This window comes from Akebia trifoliata, chromosome 10, assembly GCF_017979445.1.
Source record: "Akebia trifoliata isolate Shusen 1 chromosome 10, ASM1797944v1, whole genome shotgun sequence".
Taxonomy (NCBI): domain Eukaryota; kingdom Viridiplantae; phylum Streptophyta; class Magnoliopsida; order Ranunculales; family Lardizabalaceae; genus Akebia; species Akebia trifoliata.
Genome location: NC_141384.1, coordinates 24789885 through 24809727, shown reverse-complemented (window position 1 = coordinate 24809727; position 19843 = coordinate 24789885). Strand labels below are relative to the sequence as shown.

General features: G+C 33.6%; 1 protein-coding gene across 1 annotated transcript; it reads left to right on the top strand.

Moving 5' to 3' along the window:
* The first annotated feature begins 18612 nt into the window (after positions 1-18612).
* On the top strand, positions 18613-19601 carry LOC147393397 (uncharacterized). Its single transcript, XM_086456711.1, has 2 exons — positions 18613-18826; positions 19096-19601. The coding sequence occupies exons 1-2, from the start codon at positions 18729-18731 to the stop codon at positions 19340-19342; spliced, it is 345 nt and encodes a 114-aa protein (XP_086312837.1). The 5' UTR covers positions 18613-18728; the 3' UTR covers positions 19343-19601.
* Positions 19602-19843: the final 242 nt, after the last annotated feature.

Here is a 19843-nt window from a genome sequence, read left to right as displayed (position 1 = left end):
TTGCAAACTCAATTCTGAGTTTTTCACTGAAGATTTAGGTCTTCTCAGTTACGTCCTTGGTCTTGAAGCAATGACCACCTTTGATGGCCTTTTCATCAGTCACATGAGCTCAACTACTTGACAGCAAACCTATTCACACACCCATGGTTGTTTCCCAGCACTTGTCTGTTGATGGTCCTTTGTTCTCAAATCCTACACTTTACAGATCTCTTGTTGGTGCTCTCCAGTATCTAATCATCACCCGTCTGGATATTGCTCATACTGTCAACTCTGTCAATCAATTTCTCCACTCCCCGACTGAAAACCACTTCCTTGTTGTTAAACGCATTCCTCGCTATGTTAAAGGCACACTACACTTTGGCCTCACTTTCCATCCATCCGATGCTCTTGGTGCCTTAGTTGCTTACTTAGATGAGGATTGGGCAGGCTACCCTGATACTCGCCGCTTTACTTCTGGATACTCTATTTATCTTGGCGGCAACTTGATTTCTTGGAGTGCCAAAAAGCAACCTACTATTTCTCGCTCCAGTTGTGAATCTGAGTATTGCGCTTTGGCGCTCACTGCCTCCGAACTTCTTTGGTTCACGCATCTCCTCAGTGACCTCAAAGTTCCAATTCCACAGCGGCCCCTTCCTCTTATGTGACAATAAGAGTGTCATCTTCTTAAACTCCAATCCAGTTTCTCACAAACGGGCCAAGCATGTTGAGCTCGACTAACAATTTCTTCATGAGCTAGTTATCGCTAGCAAGCTTTGTACTCAGTATGTGTCTTCTCATTTGCAAGTTGCCGACATCTTCACCAAAAGTGTATCAAAATCTCTATTTGAACGCTTCCGATCCAAGCTTCACATACCCTCAAATCCGACTCTCAACTTGCGAGGGGTGTCAAGGATCATGTTCAAGATCCTCAGCCTTAATTCAAAGCTTTCCATTTGCATTCTCTTTGACCCAAAATTGTAGCTTCTAATTTTATTTGATTGCTTATTTCCATACTTGTAATTACCATATACAAATATGGAACTGTGCATATATAGATGAAATGGACTCACCACTAAAGGTTTGGTGGTTTTTCAAACTCTCTCAGGGTTTACATACTTCGATTCATTGGCTTGCGAAAGGCACACCTCCAGCACAAATCTCGGATCAACGTTTTTGTATTATGACACAAGGTAAGTACCCTGAACTTTGATTCTTAGCAACATGAATAAGTTCTTGAGATATATGCACGATTCTTGATCCATTGGGAATAATAGAATAATAATAACGTTAAGAGATTTTGTATGATTAAAATCTGACACGGAAGACCAACGGCAAGGAGTTTTTCACTTACAATTGGTGTAGGAGAGGCCAGCACCATAGTTGTTTCTTTGGGCTAATCAAGAAAGAGAAGAGAAGAGGAGGAGATGTGGGTAGCTTTGACTCGATGTGGTGACATTGTAAACCAATGTGTATGTATCTCGATGTAGTGATACTGAAATTGAAGTTATATTTCCTGCTATTTGCATTTTGTGCAAGCTGCACCATATCTTTTGGCTCAAACTTAATGTTTTTCTATCTGTATCATTGCTCTCTTTAATTTTCAATGGTCTGGCTTTCTAACTAACACATTTGGAGCTTGTGTGGTGTTTGGTTTGTGTGGTAATGAAAACATTCCCATTTTCCATGGCTATATATATATATATATATATATATATATATATATGGGAAATGTTCAGCAACAAACATTTTGACAAACATTTTGGCAAAACATTTTTGAAAATATGGGTTACAGGTTTTGGAATGGGCTGATTTTTGGTGAGGATGATCTCTACAGGGAATAGATCATCATCACCAAAAATCAGCCCATTCCAAAACTTCTAACCTATCAAAAATGGTTTACAAAAAATGGACGGTCCACGATTTTTCAACCTGTTAACATGGGGCTAGAAGTTTTGGAATGGCTGATTTTTGATGAGGATGATCTCCTCACCGTAGAGATCATCCTCACCAAAAATCAGCCCATTCCAAAACCTCTAACCCATGTTTTGAAAAATGTTTTGCCAAAATGTTTGTCAAAATGTTTGTTGCTGAAAGGGACCCTATATATATATATCCTTGTATTTCCTTGTACGTTCAGAGGGTAATCAATCCTTTTGAGTAAAATTTATAGTTTTGACATCCCAAACTTCTAATTCTATTAATGTACGATGTTCAAGCTAATCGTATGATGAACTGTATACGCCTTGCTATTCAATAATACAACTTTGATATGAGTAGAGATGTTTAGATACCCTAATTTTCTGTGTGAATCATCTCATAGTAAGGAAATGTCTTTGTCAAACGTAAACTCTTGGATCATCTCCACTTGGGCCCATGATCTTGTTATAGAAAAAACTACTTTCTTAATATGTGTTATGTACTAGTTTTTTTTTTTTTTTTTTTTTTTTTTTAGATTTATTTTGTTTTTGTTTTTGAATTTCATTTCCATTATGTTCTTCAGTGTTAGTTCTTGACGTGTTAATGGATTACTGAAACTGCTACAAACTGCTGTGATGATAATGAAAAGCATGTGGCCCAAATTTCCAGTTCATATCAAACCGACTTCCCAAAATGCATTGAAACACAGACACTCTTTCATTGTCGTAAATATTCAAACTAAGATCAATATTAGGGAGAATTCCATTAGTAGAGACTATTTACAAATGCACCTCTATGCTATAATAATAAAAGGCAACACAAATTGCTTTGTTCATTCTAGGAAGGCTGGTACCAATTCATGTATGGATTTGTGGAGCTTTTCCTCCACTAACCCCAAGTAATGGAAGACCTGTGATTGTGTCCTCTAGATAGATTTTGGAGAAATATGGGTTGGTTCTGATTTGGGTTCCACAATGATTGCATGTTTTTTCCCCTAGTAGTAATCTCAGACAAACAAACATGACTTCTCCTATGTTTGATTATGCTTTCTTTCTTCCACTTAAAACAGTTTCAGTAAGATCAATGTCCTTAAAAAAACAAAATAGGAGAGATAAATTTGTAAACACTTCCATCTCACAAAAGCATCTATTGATTGGTGGCAGACCCAAAACTGACTTCTCCTTTTTGTGAGTTATTGAATTCTTATACCTTATGTAACGAGGATCACTTTGCCCAAGTCTTTTTTTGAGCCATAAAACCTTGAGAATTGCTTATTCCTTTGAGTCTTCCTGGATTGTATTGTTTATCTGTTCCATCACCAATTTTCACCATATAAATGGTTTTGGATTAAATAATTTTAGTTGAAATTCCTAGAAAAAAAATGCATGTATATGGATTGAGGAAGCTAGGAAAGATTTGGAGAAGTATGATTCAATGAATGTGTAATAGCAGAAATGGATTCAAGAAACCAATCCCCAAAAGGTTGTTCAAGTCTTTGTTTCTTGATTTATGGAGTTTAAATTCCAAAGACTATATTTCCCATTCTTGACATTCTTAATTCTTTCATTAGATTTCTATTCTCTTTTTCACAAGTTTTGTGATTAAGTTGTTTGAGAAGGTGCCATGTAGTGGTTTTGGGCATATAGAATAATTTATGCATAAGTCATGTGATCTAGATTGAACTACTGAAGAGATTTATAATGTCATAGTTGGCACACAACAAAGGTGGGAGCTATCTAAATTCTAAAACACTATTGCTATTTGGGATGTGTTAGTGGAGGTGTTTGAGATGAAGCTAGAATAGTGGATCAAGGGCTCTCTCATTCTATATGGAGGTTGATGGAGTTCAACAAAATTGCTTCCATTAGGGTCTCATGTTATATCCATTTAAATGCTGTAAATGTCCTATTCTTGGCATGCAAACCCAATTATTAAAAGTAGAAATGGATGAACTTGGCACTAATATCAAACGAAGCCACAAATATTCTTTTGAGACAGTTCTATCAACGTGTTGAAGAGAGGTCTGATTTCCTCACTTATTTTGTGTAATGTGCTAAATTTTCATAAATTGATGCTGAAGTTGACTGTTGGACTTGCATTTTTCAATTCTCAGAGGATTTAAGCATGGAATTCAAAGTTGGCACAGATCATGCCTTCACACATTGAAGCATTATATATATTTCCTTAAGTCACCTTTTAGGCTAACTTATTCAAATTGATGTCCATGCTGATTATAGTTTGACCATATGTGGCGAGGGACATGGCTTATCTCAATAATGAACCAAATGTCATAATTCACCGGGACCTAAAACTAAGGTGAGTTCAATTGGTAAATGTTGGAAATTGTATTGGTTATATTGAATTTAGTTTTTTTTATGAACTTTAGGATTCTAGTTTAGTGGCTTAGAATTTACTTACAAAGGAAAATTAGACAAATTTCTGTCTTTATTTACTTGAACAGTAATAAAATAGAGCGGAAAAGGCTAATATTTGGCATCAATGAATGATAATATTGATAAAGGCTTGGTGGATTATTTGAAATTTCCCTGAAAATATATATAAAAAAACTGTTACCTGGGTTAGGGTAAAAATTCTAGTCAATGTTTTTGTCTGAGAATCACAGTTACTATTTATCCATCTGTTACTTTTCTCTTTAAGACTTCCCCTTCTCTAAAATAGTATGTGTCTCTCTCTTTCTCTGTGTGAGGGTCTACCAATTAGTCATAATAGTTCGTTTCCAACATGAGGACCCCCTTTTCTTGTGTGACAGACCCCTCACCACATGCATCTGTCCTGAGATCTTCTAACCCATTATGTCCCCTTATCTTATTTCCTACTTTACTTTATACATTTTTCCTTTTTATTTTTATGTACTAAGGATCTTGGGTTGTGCTTTATTTACTGATATTAATTAAAGTATATAATTCTATCTATTATTATATATAACTCTGTTTTTTTTTTTTTTCCAGCAAATGTCTTTTGTTTTTTTTTAATGATAATAATTACAAAACAAAGAAGTAGGTCAATGGATTCGTGTCTTTAGACTTTTCTCTGTTACACCTGATACCTTTCGATGTTTCACTTTTTCCTATTCTTCAAAGTGCTCTTCAGCGGAAGAGATGCTACTGTAGAGGAAACAAAGAAGAGCAACCATGTGGTTAGGAAACTTGAAGAGCAGTTTGGTGGTGGTAGGTACTTGGCTTGCATCTCTTCTTGCCCTGGCTAGTGGTGGTAGAGCTGATGGGTAAGTAGAAAAACAACAGTGAGGCTTGAAAATATTTTTGTTTCACTTACCTTCATAGAGTTATTGGTGGGTAGGACTCGCTCCATGTGTAGCTATTCGAGGCGTATGGTGTCACAGTCAACAACAATAACCAATGATAGTGATGTCTCGTATCAAATATCATTAGTCTTAAGAGTATGCTGCAGTGACCTCAAGATTGCACCTCATCATTAAAATCTCCACCCGCATTTACATTGCTCTTGAACTTAAATTTCTCAACATCCACCAATATGCATAAAAGCACTTATGTTGTTGTCTAACTTCCATTATTTTTCTGCATTTTAGCATTAACCTTTCAAGGATGTTAGTCATGATGATGAAATGCCCACTCTTTACGTCTTTATCTATTAGACCCTGCGTGATATTATCAAAATAATGATATCAAACTAAGAAGTATGGTTGATCATAAGTGAGAGATTTATGGTGTCATGTGTTGCAAGATGTCATCAACGCAAGGATTTCAAAACTAAGTATAAGGAGTGTGGTTGATCTTAAGTAAGTTCATCGAGAAAAGGCATTAATGGAAACCCATGCTCGTCATCTTATTAAAGATGAGAATTTGAATGTTCACTATAGAGGTAATCTTCGAACTTCTCTTAAATAAAGAACAATCAGTAACTCTATTCACTTAATAGTTTCATTTCTATTTGTCGTCAGTGGGGGATGAAATATTTACGACTCTAATGTCTTGAATGATGTATCAATTAGGGGCTTCTGTTGAGGAAGACAGCAATGCACATAAAGACTGAATCATAAAATTAGAACTAGAATAAGGGATGATCACAACCACCTTAGGTTCTAAACTTGAGGTGTTAGTTAGACATACAATATTAATACCATCATGACATTTTTATCTTTACATGGATCTGAAATGTAAGTGTTTGGATGAAGTGTTAAGCTTAAGTAGGACAAATTCAATCCCATACAGGGATATACAAGTTGTTGAGCCAATGAATGTACATGCTTTTATGTGACTTTAATTCATTGTTTTCTTGGATTAATATCCACCCTCCAAAAATGAATTTTTCCCTGAATCATTTAATTATGAAATGGGTCGGGGAACATAAAACACGGTATCCAAACAGGCCCTGAGTTCCATTATGGTTGTGCATTCTCATAGATATTAAATCCCAAAACCGAAATTAAAAATCATAGAAGACAACTCTATTTTTTTTAGGGAGGCAACTCTAATATGAGATTTTTATGAAAGAAGGTACATGGATTATCCTATAAGCTCAATTATTCATTGTCTCTATTGTCCTCATCCACATAGGGTGAAGAAGTTGACATGATGATCAAGCTGGCAGCACTGTTTGAATTGCTCTGTCTGTGTATTTGAGAGAGAGATGGGCCTTTCTTGTTTAAGCATTCTATGATCTGCGGTTTGTTTTTTGTAGATATTTCTGAGTTGATTTTTTTGTTAATGTGTAGGATATTGGTTTTATATAGGTGGATTTCTTTCTCCATGACAGTTGCCCCCGAGATCGCTCGGGGTACAGAACAAGCAATATCAATATGTTTCATGTCAGATGATCACCCATCAATCAAATGCACAGGTTTGGTTTTTTTTTTTTTTTTTTCTTTACTTGATTGTTTGTTAATCCCATTTGTTGATTGAATTTGAGTGTTGTTGTTTTTTCCTGATTGAATGTTTGTTTGATTATTAGAATTGGTTTTAATTGATTTCACAAGCTTGAAGATATCAATTTCTTGAAGGGGTTCTTTAAAAGTGTAATTTGGTGCATGTTTTGCCCAATTCATGTTTTATTCCTAGGTTATTTGATTGAACTGGATTTACAATAAAAGCTATTACAGGACTCCCTCATAGAGTTTCATATGTGACAATCAGTTCGTTTTGATTACTTTTTCTAGTTTTTGTGGTTTACTTAAGAATACAGAACAGTGGGTGCATAATTCTTGTTTTCTTGATACAATTTTTTCTGAGGAAGCTACAGAGGCTGAGGGAGTTGGAGCCATAGCAAACATCACAAATCCTCGTAGAACTGCCAAGTAATTTCTTAGAAATTATTTTCATTTTACGTTCACTCAATCCTAAGTGCCTGGTATTTCTCCATTTCAGTTCCCACTTTCCATTATAGTATTTTCAACTTTCATTCTCTAAAATTGTTTAAACCATTAATAGGCCATTTTTTTAGTTGAAGTACCTTTGGTTGACTCTTCTCATTAGTGTTAGATTCACCAACAGTGCTAGTGAAGCATCACATATTTTCCATGTTTGTCTAGGGATACAAATTTATTTACACACTAACTAGGGTCTTTCTTGATCTAGTTATGGTCACCAAGGCTAATGAATATATTGGAATTCCATTATTTATTAGGGAAGATTATATTGCTCTCCTTACTTTTTTGTTTATGGTTCCATATTCACTCCTACATAATAGTGTTTTGAGTTGTTGAGCATGCAACTCATAGCGAATGTATGATATTGTTTTACTAGTCGAAGGAAGGTTTAACAAGCTGTTGACAGAGGTACTTCATTCACAATTAATCAATCAATTGTCTTATAACCTCACTGTAGAAACTAAATAACTTGAATCAGTTAGATGGTTATGCAAGTTACCTCACAAGTATCTGTTGACTCGTCAGGCCCAATTGCTAAAGCCCCAAGGTACAAAGTTACATTCCATGATGAAAACTGACACATTGCTTCTTGCCTTTTTGTAGATTGTTCACTATTTGATATTTTTTTTTTTTTTTTTACTTTGAGAAGACAATGAAGAGAACCATAATCCCTTCTTGCATACATGCAAGTTACATGTGGAACTTAAACTTTCTGATTTTACATTTTCCCTAACCTTATAATATTTTTTCTAATGTGTTTCTCGTTGTGTATTAAATGTTGCTCTTTGAATGATAATATGAATTGCTGGCGATATTCTCACACTCATGGAGACTTGAATACTATTCAGATCTTCACTTTCAAGAGAGTGCAAGTTCTTCTACACACTCTCTCTCTAATTCTTGATTTTCATTTTTCTTCGCTTGAAGTTTTTGTTTTTTTTCTTCTTTTTTCTAATGTTTCTGTCGTTGCTGTAATTTATACATAATTGGTTAATGGACTCACTCTCTCTCTCTCTCTCTAACTTCTTGCTTGTTTTTGTTGTACATTAGGTTAAACATTCGCAAAATTTCTCTGATTTATTTTTTTTTTTTTTACTTCATTTTTCTACTTTTTAGTGTGCGAATGGAGTTCACAATGTGAAAAAAGATCAAATTTGACGGCCTTGGGTCGTCAAATTTTAAAACTCGATGGACCAAGGGGTCAAATTTTTCATTGTTAATTTTTTTTTCGATGGACCGAAACTGTCAAATTAATGAAGGATGGAGAAATTCGACAGCTTTAAACCATCAAATCTGTGAACATCAAGAATTTCGATAGTCCTAAACTGTCAAAATTCAATTTCTAAAATTCATAGGCCTTAACCCGTCAATTTTTTTCTGTCGAATTTTCCAATTTTCACGTAGTGCTTACGATAAAAAATTTAACTTGATTTTGGCGATTTTTGTAGAAATGTTCTTTTTTAAATTTTAGAAAATTTAATGAATTCAAGATGAGGGCATTTAGGTTTTTTTTTTTTTTAGTCTACTTAAAAGACTGGGGTCAAGGGGTATGTCTTAAACATAAGGTGCAAAGGGCTTGGAAGCGGGTACTAAAAATATTCTAGGTTGAAAATAATGAAGAGGGCATTTGGGTATTTTCCTTGTAGCCTATTTTGAATGTGGGGTTAAGGGGGGCATGTCAACAATTTCAAAACATGGGTATTTCCAATATTCAGTAAAATGTGAGGTGCATATCTAAAATCACATTTTTTTACCTAAATATATTTTTATAGCGATGGTCACGGCCGTAGCTAAAAGCATATGAAAAGAACCCACTTGTGGTGGCGACCAATAATGACTGTTGCTACAGGTCCAAAAAAATTTTGAGAATATAGCAGTGGTTTTTTAACTTCGCTAGCTGTCCGTACAATAAACAGTGATGACACCTTTAGCGACAATCAACGACTGTCGGGCTGGCTGCCGTTGAATCATTTTGCTACGGTTTTGTTGGCTACAGCGAGGGTCATGGCCATTCCTATAACTCAATTTTGTAATCGTGGATCCAATTTTAGAGGTCTTGGGTGGAAAAAAAAAGATAGGTATAAATAAATGCATGAATTAAAAACGGTTTGTTGATTTATAGAATAGGTTAAGGACTCATCTTAAGGTATTTTTTTTTCTTTTTTTCTCTCATAATTTGGTCAGCATATAGGTATAGCACTACGTGAAAATTGCAAAATTGAACAGAAAAAATTGAAGGACCAAGGCCAACGAATTTTAGAAATTGAATTTTGACGATTTAGGACCGTCGAAATTCTTGATGTTCCCAGATTTGATGGCTTAGAGCTATCAAATTTCTCTCATCCTTCATTAATTGAACAATTTCAACCTATCGAAAAAAAAAAATTTGACAATGAAAAATTTGATGTCAATTTGACCCTTTAGTCCATCGAATTTTATGAAATTTGATGGCCTAGGGCCGCCAAATTTGGGCTTTTTTACATTGTGTAGTAGCTTCTACCTTGAATCGATTTGGATCAGACACAGTCACATCACCGATTAAAAGCTTTTTATCTAGGATAATTTAATTACTAGGCAATGAGGCAAGTAATTAATAAATTTATTCAAGGCAGAAGCTATTATACTTCTATGCTGATGAAATTATACGAGAGAAAAATAAATCTTTAAGATGAGTCCATCATTTACTAAATAGCTCTACAAACCCTTTTTAGTTCATGCATTTATTTATACCTAACTATCTCTTCTTTTCCATCCAAGACGTCTCAAGCCTAGAGGTTTTTTGGTCTAGCACCATGATCTTGTTTTGTATTCTATTGGCAAAGATCACAATGGACCTGATCTAGGGATATACATTCGAGTAAACTTGAACTGGATCGAACTGATTTGGGCAGGGTTGAAATCAAAACCAACCCGTAATATTTTGGTCTGGGTTCTAATTTCAAATGTTGAAATCGAACCCAAACCAAATCAAATATTTTGGATAAATTTCAACTTTTGATTCAGGTTCGGTCTAGGTAAACCCATATTTTGAGATATATGTTTAAATTTATATAATAATAAAAAAAATGGCTTTAGGGAGAGTTTAACCAATAATGTCTTACACAAATTAGAAACAAATCACAATTCCTTACAAACAAATCAAAAGGCTTATTCTGTTAGATTTTTTAACTATTAATATATTATAATAACTCAGATTTATGAACATATATAAATATAACCTATAAGTTTTTATAAACATATATTATAATAACTCAAATTTATAAACATATATTATAATAATTCAGATTTATACATATATATATATATATATATTCATATACATAGTACTTTATAATTATATAAAATATAAATTACATAACTTATAAACTACAAATAACTATATACCTTATATATACATTGAATACCATCTTGTACAATTAAATTTAAAATATGTGTCGCACAACGAATATGTAATAATTCTTTTAAAATTAGTTCGTCAAATAAAGTATCTTTAAGGTAAGTTACAATATTATTATTACTATTAACATTATCTAATGTAATTGTAAATATTTTATAATCTAATAAAATATTTTGCAAAGTTTCAAAAATTACTAAGCTGGTATGCTTTGCATTTAATAAAGAAAAATATACAATTCTTTTATGTAAATTTTAATTTTCATCTATAAAATGTGTTGTAATACATATATGGTATACCTTAAATTGAAGTTCATAAATCAGAAGTTAAGCATATATTTACTAGGTGTATTTTGTAATAAATTTTTATTTTTTCTTTTTTTATTTTTAAACATTTTCATTACATCTCTTTTTAATATATTTCTAGAAATACTTTCAAAAGTAGAAAAATAGGTTTTTTAAATAAATTCTTTATAATGTATTTTTTCAATTATTAGAAAAGGCATTTCTTTTATAATAAAAAATTTAACAATTTTCGCTGCGCCCTTTCAACATCATATGACCACATGTTTATGTCGTAGGTGGTTGATCAACTAAGTAAATTTTAAGTAATATCGGATTGTTCTCTTCTTAGACATGTATTTTTTATGTATTTATTTATTGTGCTCATTCCAGTAGATGTATTGGAATAAACTAGAATTTTTCCACAATAATTACATTTTATTTATTGATTAGACTTCACATGAAAGTAGAAAAAAAAATATAAAAAAAGGGAGAGGGGGGGAAGAGAAGCTTAATCTAATAATATTAAGAAAAAAAATTAGAATCACTACACCTTATGTCAAAAAATTTATTTTTGATTGGTTGATTGTGTTACTTGTCGATTTAATCGATTGATCTTGTCATATAGAAGAAATTCTTGATAATTTGATGATAAATTTGATATTGATCACTTGATGATGATTTGATCTTAATCTTGCCACGTAGAAGAATATTAATCACTTGATGATCAAATTAATTGAGAATAAATCTCAATTGATATCTTAGATAATTTAATAAAATCATGAAAATAAATTAAAGAGATTGAGAGATTTAAAGAATTTTGAGAGAATTTGTAGTGAATAATGAAATTCATTTTGGCATATTTATAAAAATAAAACATTCATATTTACTCCCACCCCTTCCCAACGATTTAAAAACAGTAATAATTATGTTGGGGTGGTGAGTAAAAAAATTTCAAAATTTTTTTGAAACTTTTTGCCATTTTTTTTCAAAAATCAAGTTTGGATTGGGTTTCGGGTTGGACGTTGAGGGGGGAGGAGGGGTAACAACAAAATTTTTTTTTTTTTTTGGAAATTTTTCAAAAAATTTTAGATTTTCAGTCCTAGGTCGATCTAGTCTTGAGAGGTCAAATCGAACTCAACCAATTTTTCATGGGTTCAGTTCCAATTTTTGTCCTCAATTTCCATCTAATTTTCACATTGCAGGTAAAATATACATCTCTAACCTAATTTGGTAGAGCACATGTTCCAAAAAAACTCTAAAATAAATGAGACGTGACAATGATGGACTAGATGGTGACTATTAAAAATACAATCAAATGTTTAATTAATCAACAATTTAATGAAAACTATTATCTAATACTCTACATCTGCAAAATATTTAGCTTTTTCACACTTTGGGTTTCTTCGATTGTCATCTTCCACCGCTCTTATCTTTCCTTCAAAAGTCTACAAATTTTCTCACACTCTACAGTTAGGATTTATTATATATCTCCCTCTTTGCACCATAAGGCTGAGAACGACTTCAAAGAGATTGCTTCCATATAACAAGATTTTTATGCTCCTACCAATATGATCTTCACTTAGATCTTCCAACAGTTTTTGAAAACATAATGACTCAAACCATCAATTTGAATTTGACACAACTTTCCTTTGTTTTGAAACCACCACCAAGCTAAGCACATTGTTGCTTTGGCTTCAAATCCTTCCAATCTTTTTTATATCACTTCAAAGCATTTTTTTAGCTAACTCAACCAAGTAGATGATTGGACTTAATAATTAACTGAGTTAGGGTTCAAGGGCAGAATTGTAAATTTCTAAAAATTATCGGAGTAAGAAATTAACTAATTAAATCAATGAATTAATTGGCAATTTATCAACTAATGTCAAAATATCCACGTAACATTTTTTCCTTCACCTCCAAATTTTAGTTTCTTAAACATTAAAATGTCAAGAATTAATAAGATAGGATTTTTAGGAAGGTTGAAGATGAAGGTTTTTGATAAAAAAAACCTATAAAACTGTTTATACATTCTTCAAAATTTTCTGGACATAGCTTACAAAACCTTCATGAATTTATTCAAATAAATCAAATTGACCCCCACCTTACTAAACCTAACTTCATTACTATGTTTAAGGGTCAAGTCACCAACAAATCCAATCTAGTCGACTCCACCTATTTTTGAGACAATTGAATGAATTCTAAAACTATGGCCCATAGGCACCTTTACATCTTATCTTGGTCAAAGAAACTAGTTAATAGCCCAAGGGGGTTCTATCTAATACGATAAAACACCATGGTTGTCTTCCCTAGATTTTTGTTTCTTATAAAAGTACACATTCAATCTTTTCATATCTCAGGGAATAATTTTAATTTTATTCCTTTTTCTCTCCTTCCTTTCAAGATTATTCCTCCAATTTTAATTTTTTTATTCAAGAAAAAAAAAATTATGATTCAGTGCACTGTCACGTCCAATGCGTCAGTCACCATATTAATCCATTGCGACTTTTTTTACAATAATACCCTTACAATTCTATTATCTTTCTTGAGGGAATGATGTAGGCATTGTTGTGGTCTGTGGAGCTTGATAGTCCTGGTCAATAAGGAGGTACTGTAAATCAAGCCACACCTTCACGTTGGTCAACAAGAAATTTTTTCAAGGACATTTTCATAATTTCATTAATACTATGTAAAATCTTAATTAGGTTTCCTGAAAATTTCATATTTCTCGATTTTGATGAAAGAATTTAATCTGTAACTACAAGTTTTCTCTTCGTAGTGGAATCGATGTGATCCATGGACATACCTCAATACTAAGGAAACCACGTAAAATATGTGTGTTTCTTTATATGATTACATTTATCTTATCTTTATTTTTTGATTCATTTTTTTTATTTCGATTGCACTTATTTTTCTAACAGACATTAACAAATTATAATTTGTTAATTTGTTAACAAATTCTAATATTAGTGGCAAAGAAAACTAAAAATTGCTTTTTTTTTTTTTTTTTTTAAGGCATATGACCAAGGCCTTGTCAGCGTAAGAGTCAAGCGGATGTACCCTCTAATTCTGCTGGCAACTCTTTAAGATGCCACCACGTGTATTAACAAAACCCTGTCTGTGCGGGCAACAAGTATGTGGTCCCAACAATGGGTCCTATAACATGACCAGAACGGTCTGGTTTGCTGGATAGGACGTCCTCCTTCGACTTACAGCTGTCTTTTCCCCAAGCTATACCCTGAGGTACCTCTCTATAAATTTATAAGGTTGATTTGGTACCCTCCATGTTTCATTAATATTAGTGATACCCTTGAAATTTCAAACTGATGACATACCCCCTCTTGACCTAAGTTTTGAATGAGAGATCAATTTTGAATTGACCTAAATGCCCTTAGCTTCATCCACTAGCTATACTACCCTGTTTTATTCCAAAAAAATCTGTCATCTTCTAGCTATCAATTTCTAGGGTAAATTATTTTATTAGCCTATTCAATCTCACTATCCATCGTATTCAATTTTGTTTTGAAAATCCTTCCTTTTACTTTTTCAAAAAGATCTTCGTTTTGAGATTTGAAGGTTGAAAGAGAAAGAATCTTTAAATTGAAGACTACTTTTTCATTAAAAAATTCATTAACTTCAACTTGTTAATCTTAAAAATAAATATAAAAAAATTATCATATTCAATTTTGTCTCAAATCCATCACCTTCAAAGTCCCGTAAAAATCCTTCAATTTTATCCAAAAGTATATCTTGTTCTCGAGGTTTGAGGTTGAAGAAGATAGAATATTGTTTAAGTTTGGAGTAATCAAGGGGTTTTTGGCTAAAAGCTGAAGATGTGGGCGTTTGGGTCGTTTAACATTTGTCTTAGAGAAAAAGGCTGAGGTTGGGGGGCATGTCATCAGTTTTAAAAAAACATGGGTATCTCTTATGTTGAAATCACCATATAATTAATCATATTTAAGATACAGTAATTTTTATTTTTATTTTAAAAAAATAAATGAGTTATATACATTGCTGACTTCATCCTGGTCCTTAAAAAGTCTGCGTCATGCATGATACACGGGGTTGGACTAGTGAATGCTTAGACCAACCTTTTTAGTTGACCAACAGAAAAATAAATAAAAAAATAAAATAAGACGGTTTATTGCCGCACCAAGAACGTTTTTTAACACATCATTTTAATATAACTCACCAAATAGAGATATAGACATAACTCATTTTAATACGGGAAAAAAAAATTGAGAAAGAAACAAAATTGAGTAGCAATCTATTAGTAGCCAACCTTCAATTTTCCCTTGCTCACTCTTTTAATCTCATTTACTGCTTTTTAGAAAGAAACAAAATGTGAATCTCGTGGATCATGTCTTGTATTTCTTCCACTTCTTTTTGGGTCTTGGTAAATGGGTCACCTCAAGGAAAAAAAAATTGAGAAAGAAACAAAATGTGGATCTAGTGGATCATGTCTTGTGTTTCTTCCACTTCCTTTTTGGTCTTGATAAATGGGTCACCTCAAGGATTCTTCAGGAGCCCCGAGAGGTCTTTGGCAGGGGGACCCTCTCTCTCCCTTCTTATTCTGCATTGTAACAGAAGCTCTTGGGCGGATATTGGACAAAAGTGCAGTGAACGATATTTTGTCCGGTTTCTCAGTGGGTGTTGGGGAGCCAATTGTGTCTTACTTATATTTCGCGGATGATACTTTAGGGTTCTTTGATGCTTCCATCAATCAAACAAGGACTTTAGGTGCTCTACTTTGTTGCTTAGAAGCAATTTTGAGCATTCCAGTGAGCATGAGCAAAAGTAAGGTATTGCCGGTGGAGAAAGTCCCAGTTGTATCTCTTCTAGCAACTTCTTTGAGTTGGCAAGTAGGAGCCCTTCCCACTTCATATTTGGATCTTCTGTTGGGGACTCCATATAGGAGATTGGCAATGTGGGACCCCGTCATCAAAAGACTGGGTAGGAAATTAATTAGCCATGTGGCAAGCAAACTATCTTTCCAAAGGGGATAAGTTGACTTTGATAAATAAATAAATAAATAAATAAGCATGCTTTCCAGTATTCCTGTGTACTTATCCTTGATCAAGATTCCCCGAAGTATGGAGTTAAAGCTTGATAAGTTGTCTCAAAGTAAGCGAAAACTTCATCTAGTGAGTTGGAAATGGGTGTGTTCAAGTAAGAAGTTTGGAGGTCTGGGGGTTATGAGACTAGGGGTGGCAAATTCTGTCCTTTTCAATAAGTGGCTATGGAGGTTTAGAGTGAAAAGGGATAGTTTTTGGAGATAGGTCACAACGGCAAAATTTGAATCTAATACTTACGTGTGGGAGAGTAGAGTGGCAAGGAATTCGCACACGTGTGGATTGTGGAAAGATATTATAAAGACCCTTCTGGAATTTAAGGTGAGAACATAATTTAAGGTGGGGAAAGGCGATAGGGTGAGGTTTAGGGAAGATATTTGGTGCAGCTCTCAGTCTCTTAAGGATGAGTTCCCTTCCCTTTACTCCATTCCTTCAAAGAAGGGCCTTCCTAAGTTTCAGAAGATTTGTAGATTGTGAGTGGGCTTGAGACTTTGGTTTCCGTAGATCATTTAATGATTGGGAAGTGGGTCAAGTTGAGAGGTTAATCACCGACCCTACTCCCCATGGGTCTAATATTGGGAGAGAGGATGAGAGAATTTGGAAAGAAAGCAAAGGATGGGAGATTCTTTGTTAAATCCTTCTATCACTCTTTATATAATATTGAGGGAACTTCAGGTCCTAAGATTCCAAAAAAGATAGCTTTCTTTACGTGACTGCAGGGTTTGGTAGAATTTAGACTATGGACTTCTTGATGCGGAGGGGTATGTGCGGGATCAATTGTTCCTTGATGTGCTTGAGAGATGGGAGTCAACAGACCATATTCTTCTTCATTGTAGCTTCACTTGTGAGACTTTATCTCATTATTTTAGATTGTACGGTGTCTCAACATGCATGCCAGGAACGGTTAGAGATCTTTTTGCTTCTTAAGTTTCTCTTTGTTTCTCTTTCTTAGGTGTGAAGCAGCTATGGTGGAGCATTATCCCGTTTGCTATTTGTTGGAGTGTTTGGAAAGAACAAGATAGTCGCACTTTCGATGGAATAGGGAAAAATTGTAAAGATATTATCTTGGATATTTTGGGTCTTGTCTTCTTTTGATCTAAAATCTTCAAGGAGTTTTCTTCGAGAACTGCTTAGGAAATTGGGAAAGGGTGTCTAGTATGGTTATTGAGTAGTCTTCTTTGTATTGGTCCTCGCTTGGTTGGTCATCTTGGCCGTCCTTGCTTCTTCTTATTAATGAAATTTTTACTTATCAAAAGATTTTAAAAAAAAAAATTGCCATCTGTATCTTAGACGTAATATTTGATTTCGTTTTTGGTGTGTCACAAAACAAAAGTTGGTGTGACACATAAATCTTCAAAAAAAAAAAAAGAAAGACAGGTGCTTTCAACATGAAAAAAAAATTTACTTATTGAATTTTGCTCACAGAAATTTGGGATACACCAATCACATTAGTTTGTTTGTATTGAATGCATCCCTAATTTACAAAATTACCCTTGTGATGAAGTTTGACATGGCACACAGTGCAGAGACTTAATTTGAGCTGTGACTGAAAATTCTGTGCGCAAAAATTCACTCTTTATCCACCCATAGACAACATAATTAGTTCCTTCAAAGAAACGTTGGTGTTTTAGTAACTTCACTGTTACAATGAGAGAAGATAATGCAAAAATGGTTCCAAACCAAATATTTAAATTCCAAAACTGCCCTCACATTACTTAATGTTTATTTTAATGTTTATTTTTTATTTTTTATTTTTTATTTTTTGCTAAGTAAATAAATTATATATTATATAACAAAATGTACATACGGCCCTTTATTTAGAAATCTTATTTGTGGCAAGGCTGACTCCTACAAGACATTATTGACATTCGGAGGAAGACTAGCCAAGTAGTCAAAGTTCCAACATCCAAGGGAAATTCACTCCTCTTAAACCACGACTCCAACAATCATGTCATAGTTAGTCTTCTAAACTTTAAGAAAAAAAAAAAAAAAAAACTTATTATTACGTTACATTCAAAATCTTCTTAGTTAACATTCTAATTTACAAAATGACAATTGTAGATGATAAAATAGGATAATTATGTAATTAAAATTTTCAAATCAGATTATCAATTTGTGAACCACCAACAGTCTTCTAGATTTCATGGAAAAACTCACATTATAAAAATTAAAAAATAAAAGTAGTTCTTGAACTTCATCCAAGGTGTTGAAAATAGACAGCAATTGAACATGCAAAACCGTCAAAACTTAAAATTTAAATTCAACGATAAAGAATAGTGATGTTTTGAAAATAAATATAAAAATTCTTAGAATTTCGTCCTCCACATGTCTGTGGCATTGCATCATATTTTACGGTGCCAAGAGGTGAGCTCACAACCCTTAAGTAAGATTTGAATTTCTATTGCCTCACAAATTTTTGTTTAGATCACCTAATTGATGGTGTGAGAATTGGAGCTTTCTTCTTTTATAAATATAAAGGATGTACGTCAAATCTGTCCCATTATCCTGGGTGGTAAGTAAAAAAACTCCAAAACTTCAAGGACTAACCAAAAACAACTGCAAGAAGACTTATATATGTCAAATATAAAGTAAACCGACTCAACCTTTGCCTTACCTTTCCTTGCTTAGTTTTCTTGGGTTTCTCTCCTAGTCTCTCTGCCTTACCTTTCCTTGCTTAGTTTTCTTGGGTTTCTCTCCTATTCTCTCTTCAAGCTTCAGCAATGGTGGACTTCCAGACGGTTTGTTGTATGTGCGGAGACATCGGTTTTCCTGATAAGCTCTTCCGTTGCATCAAATGCTGCAACCGATTTCAGCACTCGTATGCTTTTGATCATCATCATTCTTCATTACAAAGATCATGATAGATATCATATTCGTTAATATTTATAAATACCCAATCGTATATATCATTATCACCATCATGGGTCAACGCGCGTCCATCAACATAACATAAGACACCTCCACTATCATGATCATGATTTTAATTCTGAGTGGTTTATTTTCTCATGAAGATTATAATTCCCATGATATATAAATCTCTTTTGGTTTGAATAATAATTCAATATTTTTTTCTTTTAAAATCAACAGATATTGTAGTAATTACTGCAAAGATTCATCCACGGCAGCAGGATTGTGTGATTGGTGCCTAAGTGAAGAGAGAAATGCAGTACACAGAGTCTCTTCGAAGAAGTCAACTGGAAAAGAAACTGGAGACAAGATCAAACAAAATGATAGGGATGATCAGAGCAATGAGAAGGGAAAGAACACGAGCGGCGTCCCTTCGCCGAGGCCTACCAGGTACAAGCTCCTCAAGGATGTAATGAATTTTGAGTGACAAGAGGAGACTATCTTAATGTGTGATGTGTGTGTGTGTGTGTGTGTGTGTGTGTGTGTGGTGTGTGTGTGTGTGTGTACATGTGCAATAAGAAACCCTCTAATATAGTTTTGAGTTATTAAGAGTGTTATTGGAGTCATGGTTTTTGGTTGGTGCTAAGATCAAAGAATCAATTACATGGAAATAATCACCCAATTATACGATTTATGCTCTACTTGTAACTGTGACATACACATATATAGTGATACCTAATCGTCAGATCTACAAATATCAGAAGATCTATGGATTCTTCATTAATCTAGTCTCCTTGGTAAATTAGGGTTTGTCTATCACATTAGGATTTTTTAGGGACTTGCATTATCATTGTTGTATTGAGTCTATCGAGTACAATTGAGGGCACTTGGGTATCACTTACCTAAAGGGTACATAGTATCTAAAACTGTTACCTTTTTCAGGTTCATTGAAGACATGTAAGAACCAGTACATTACAGCTTAGCAAAT

Coding starts and splice junctions, on each gene's coding strand:
- LOC147393397 (XM_086456711.1), top strand. CDS start 18,729: ATGGTGGACTTCCAGACGGTTTGTTGTATGTGCGGAGACATCGGTTTT. Junction 18,827..19,095: donor TGCAACCGATTTCAGCACTC/GTATGCTTTTGA, acceptor TAAAATCAACAG/ATATTGTAGTAATTACTGCA.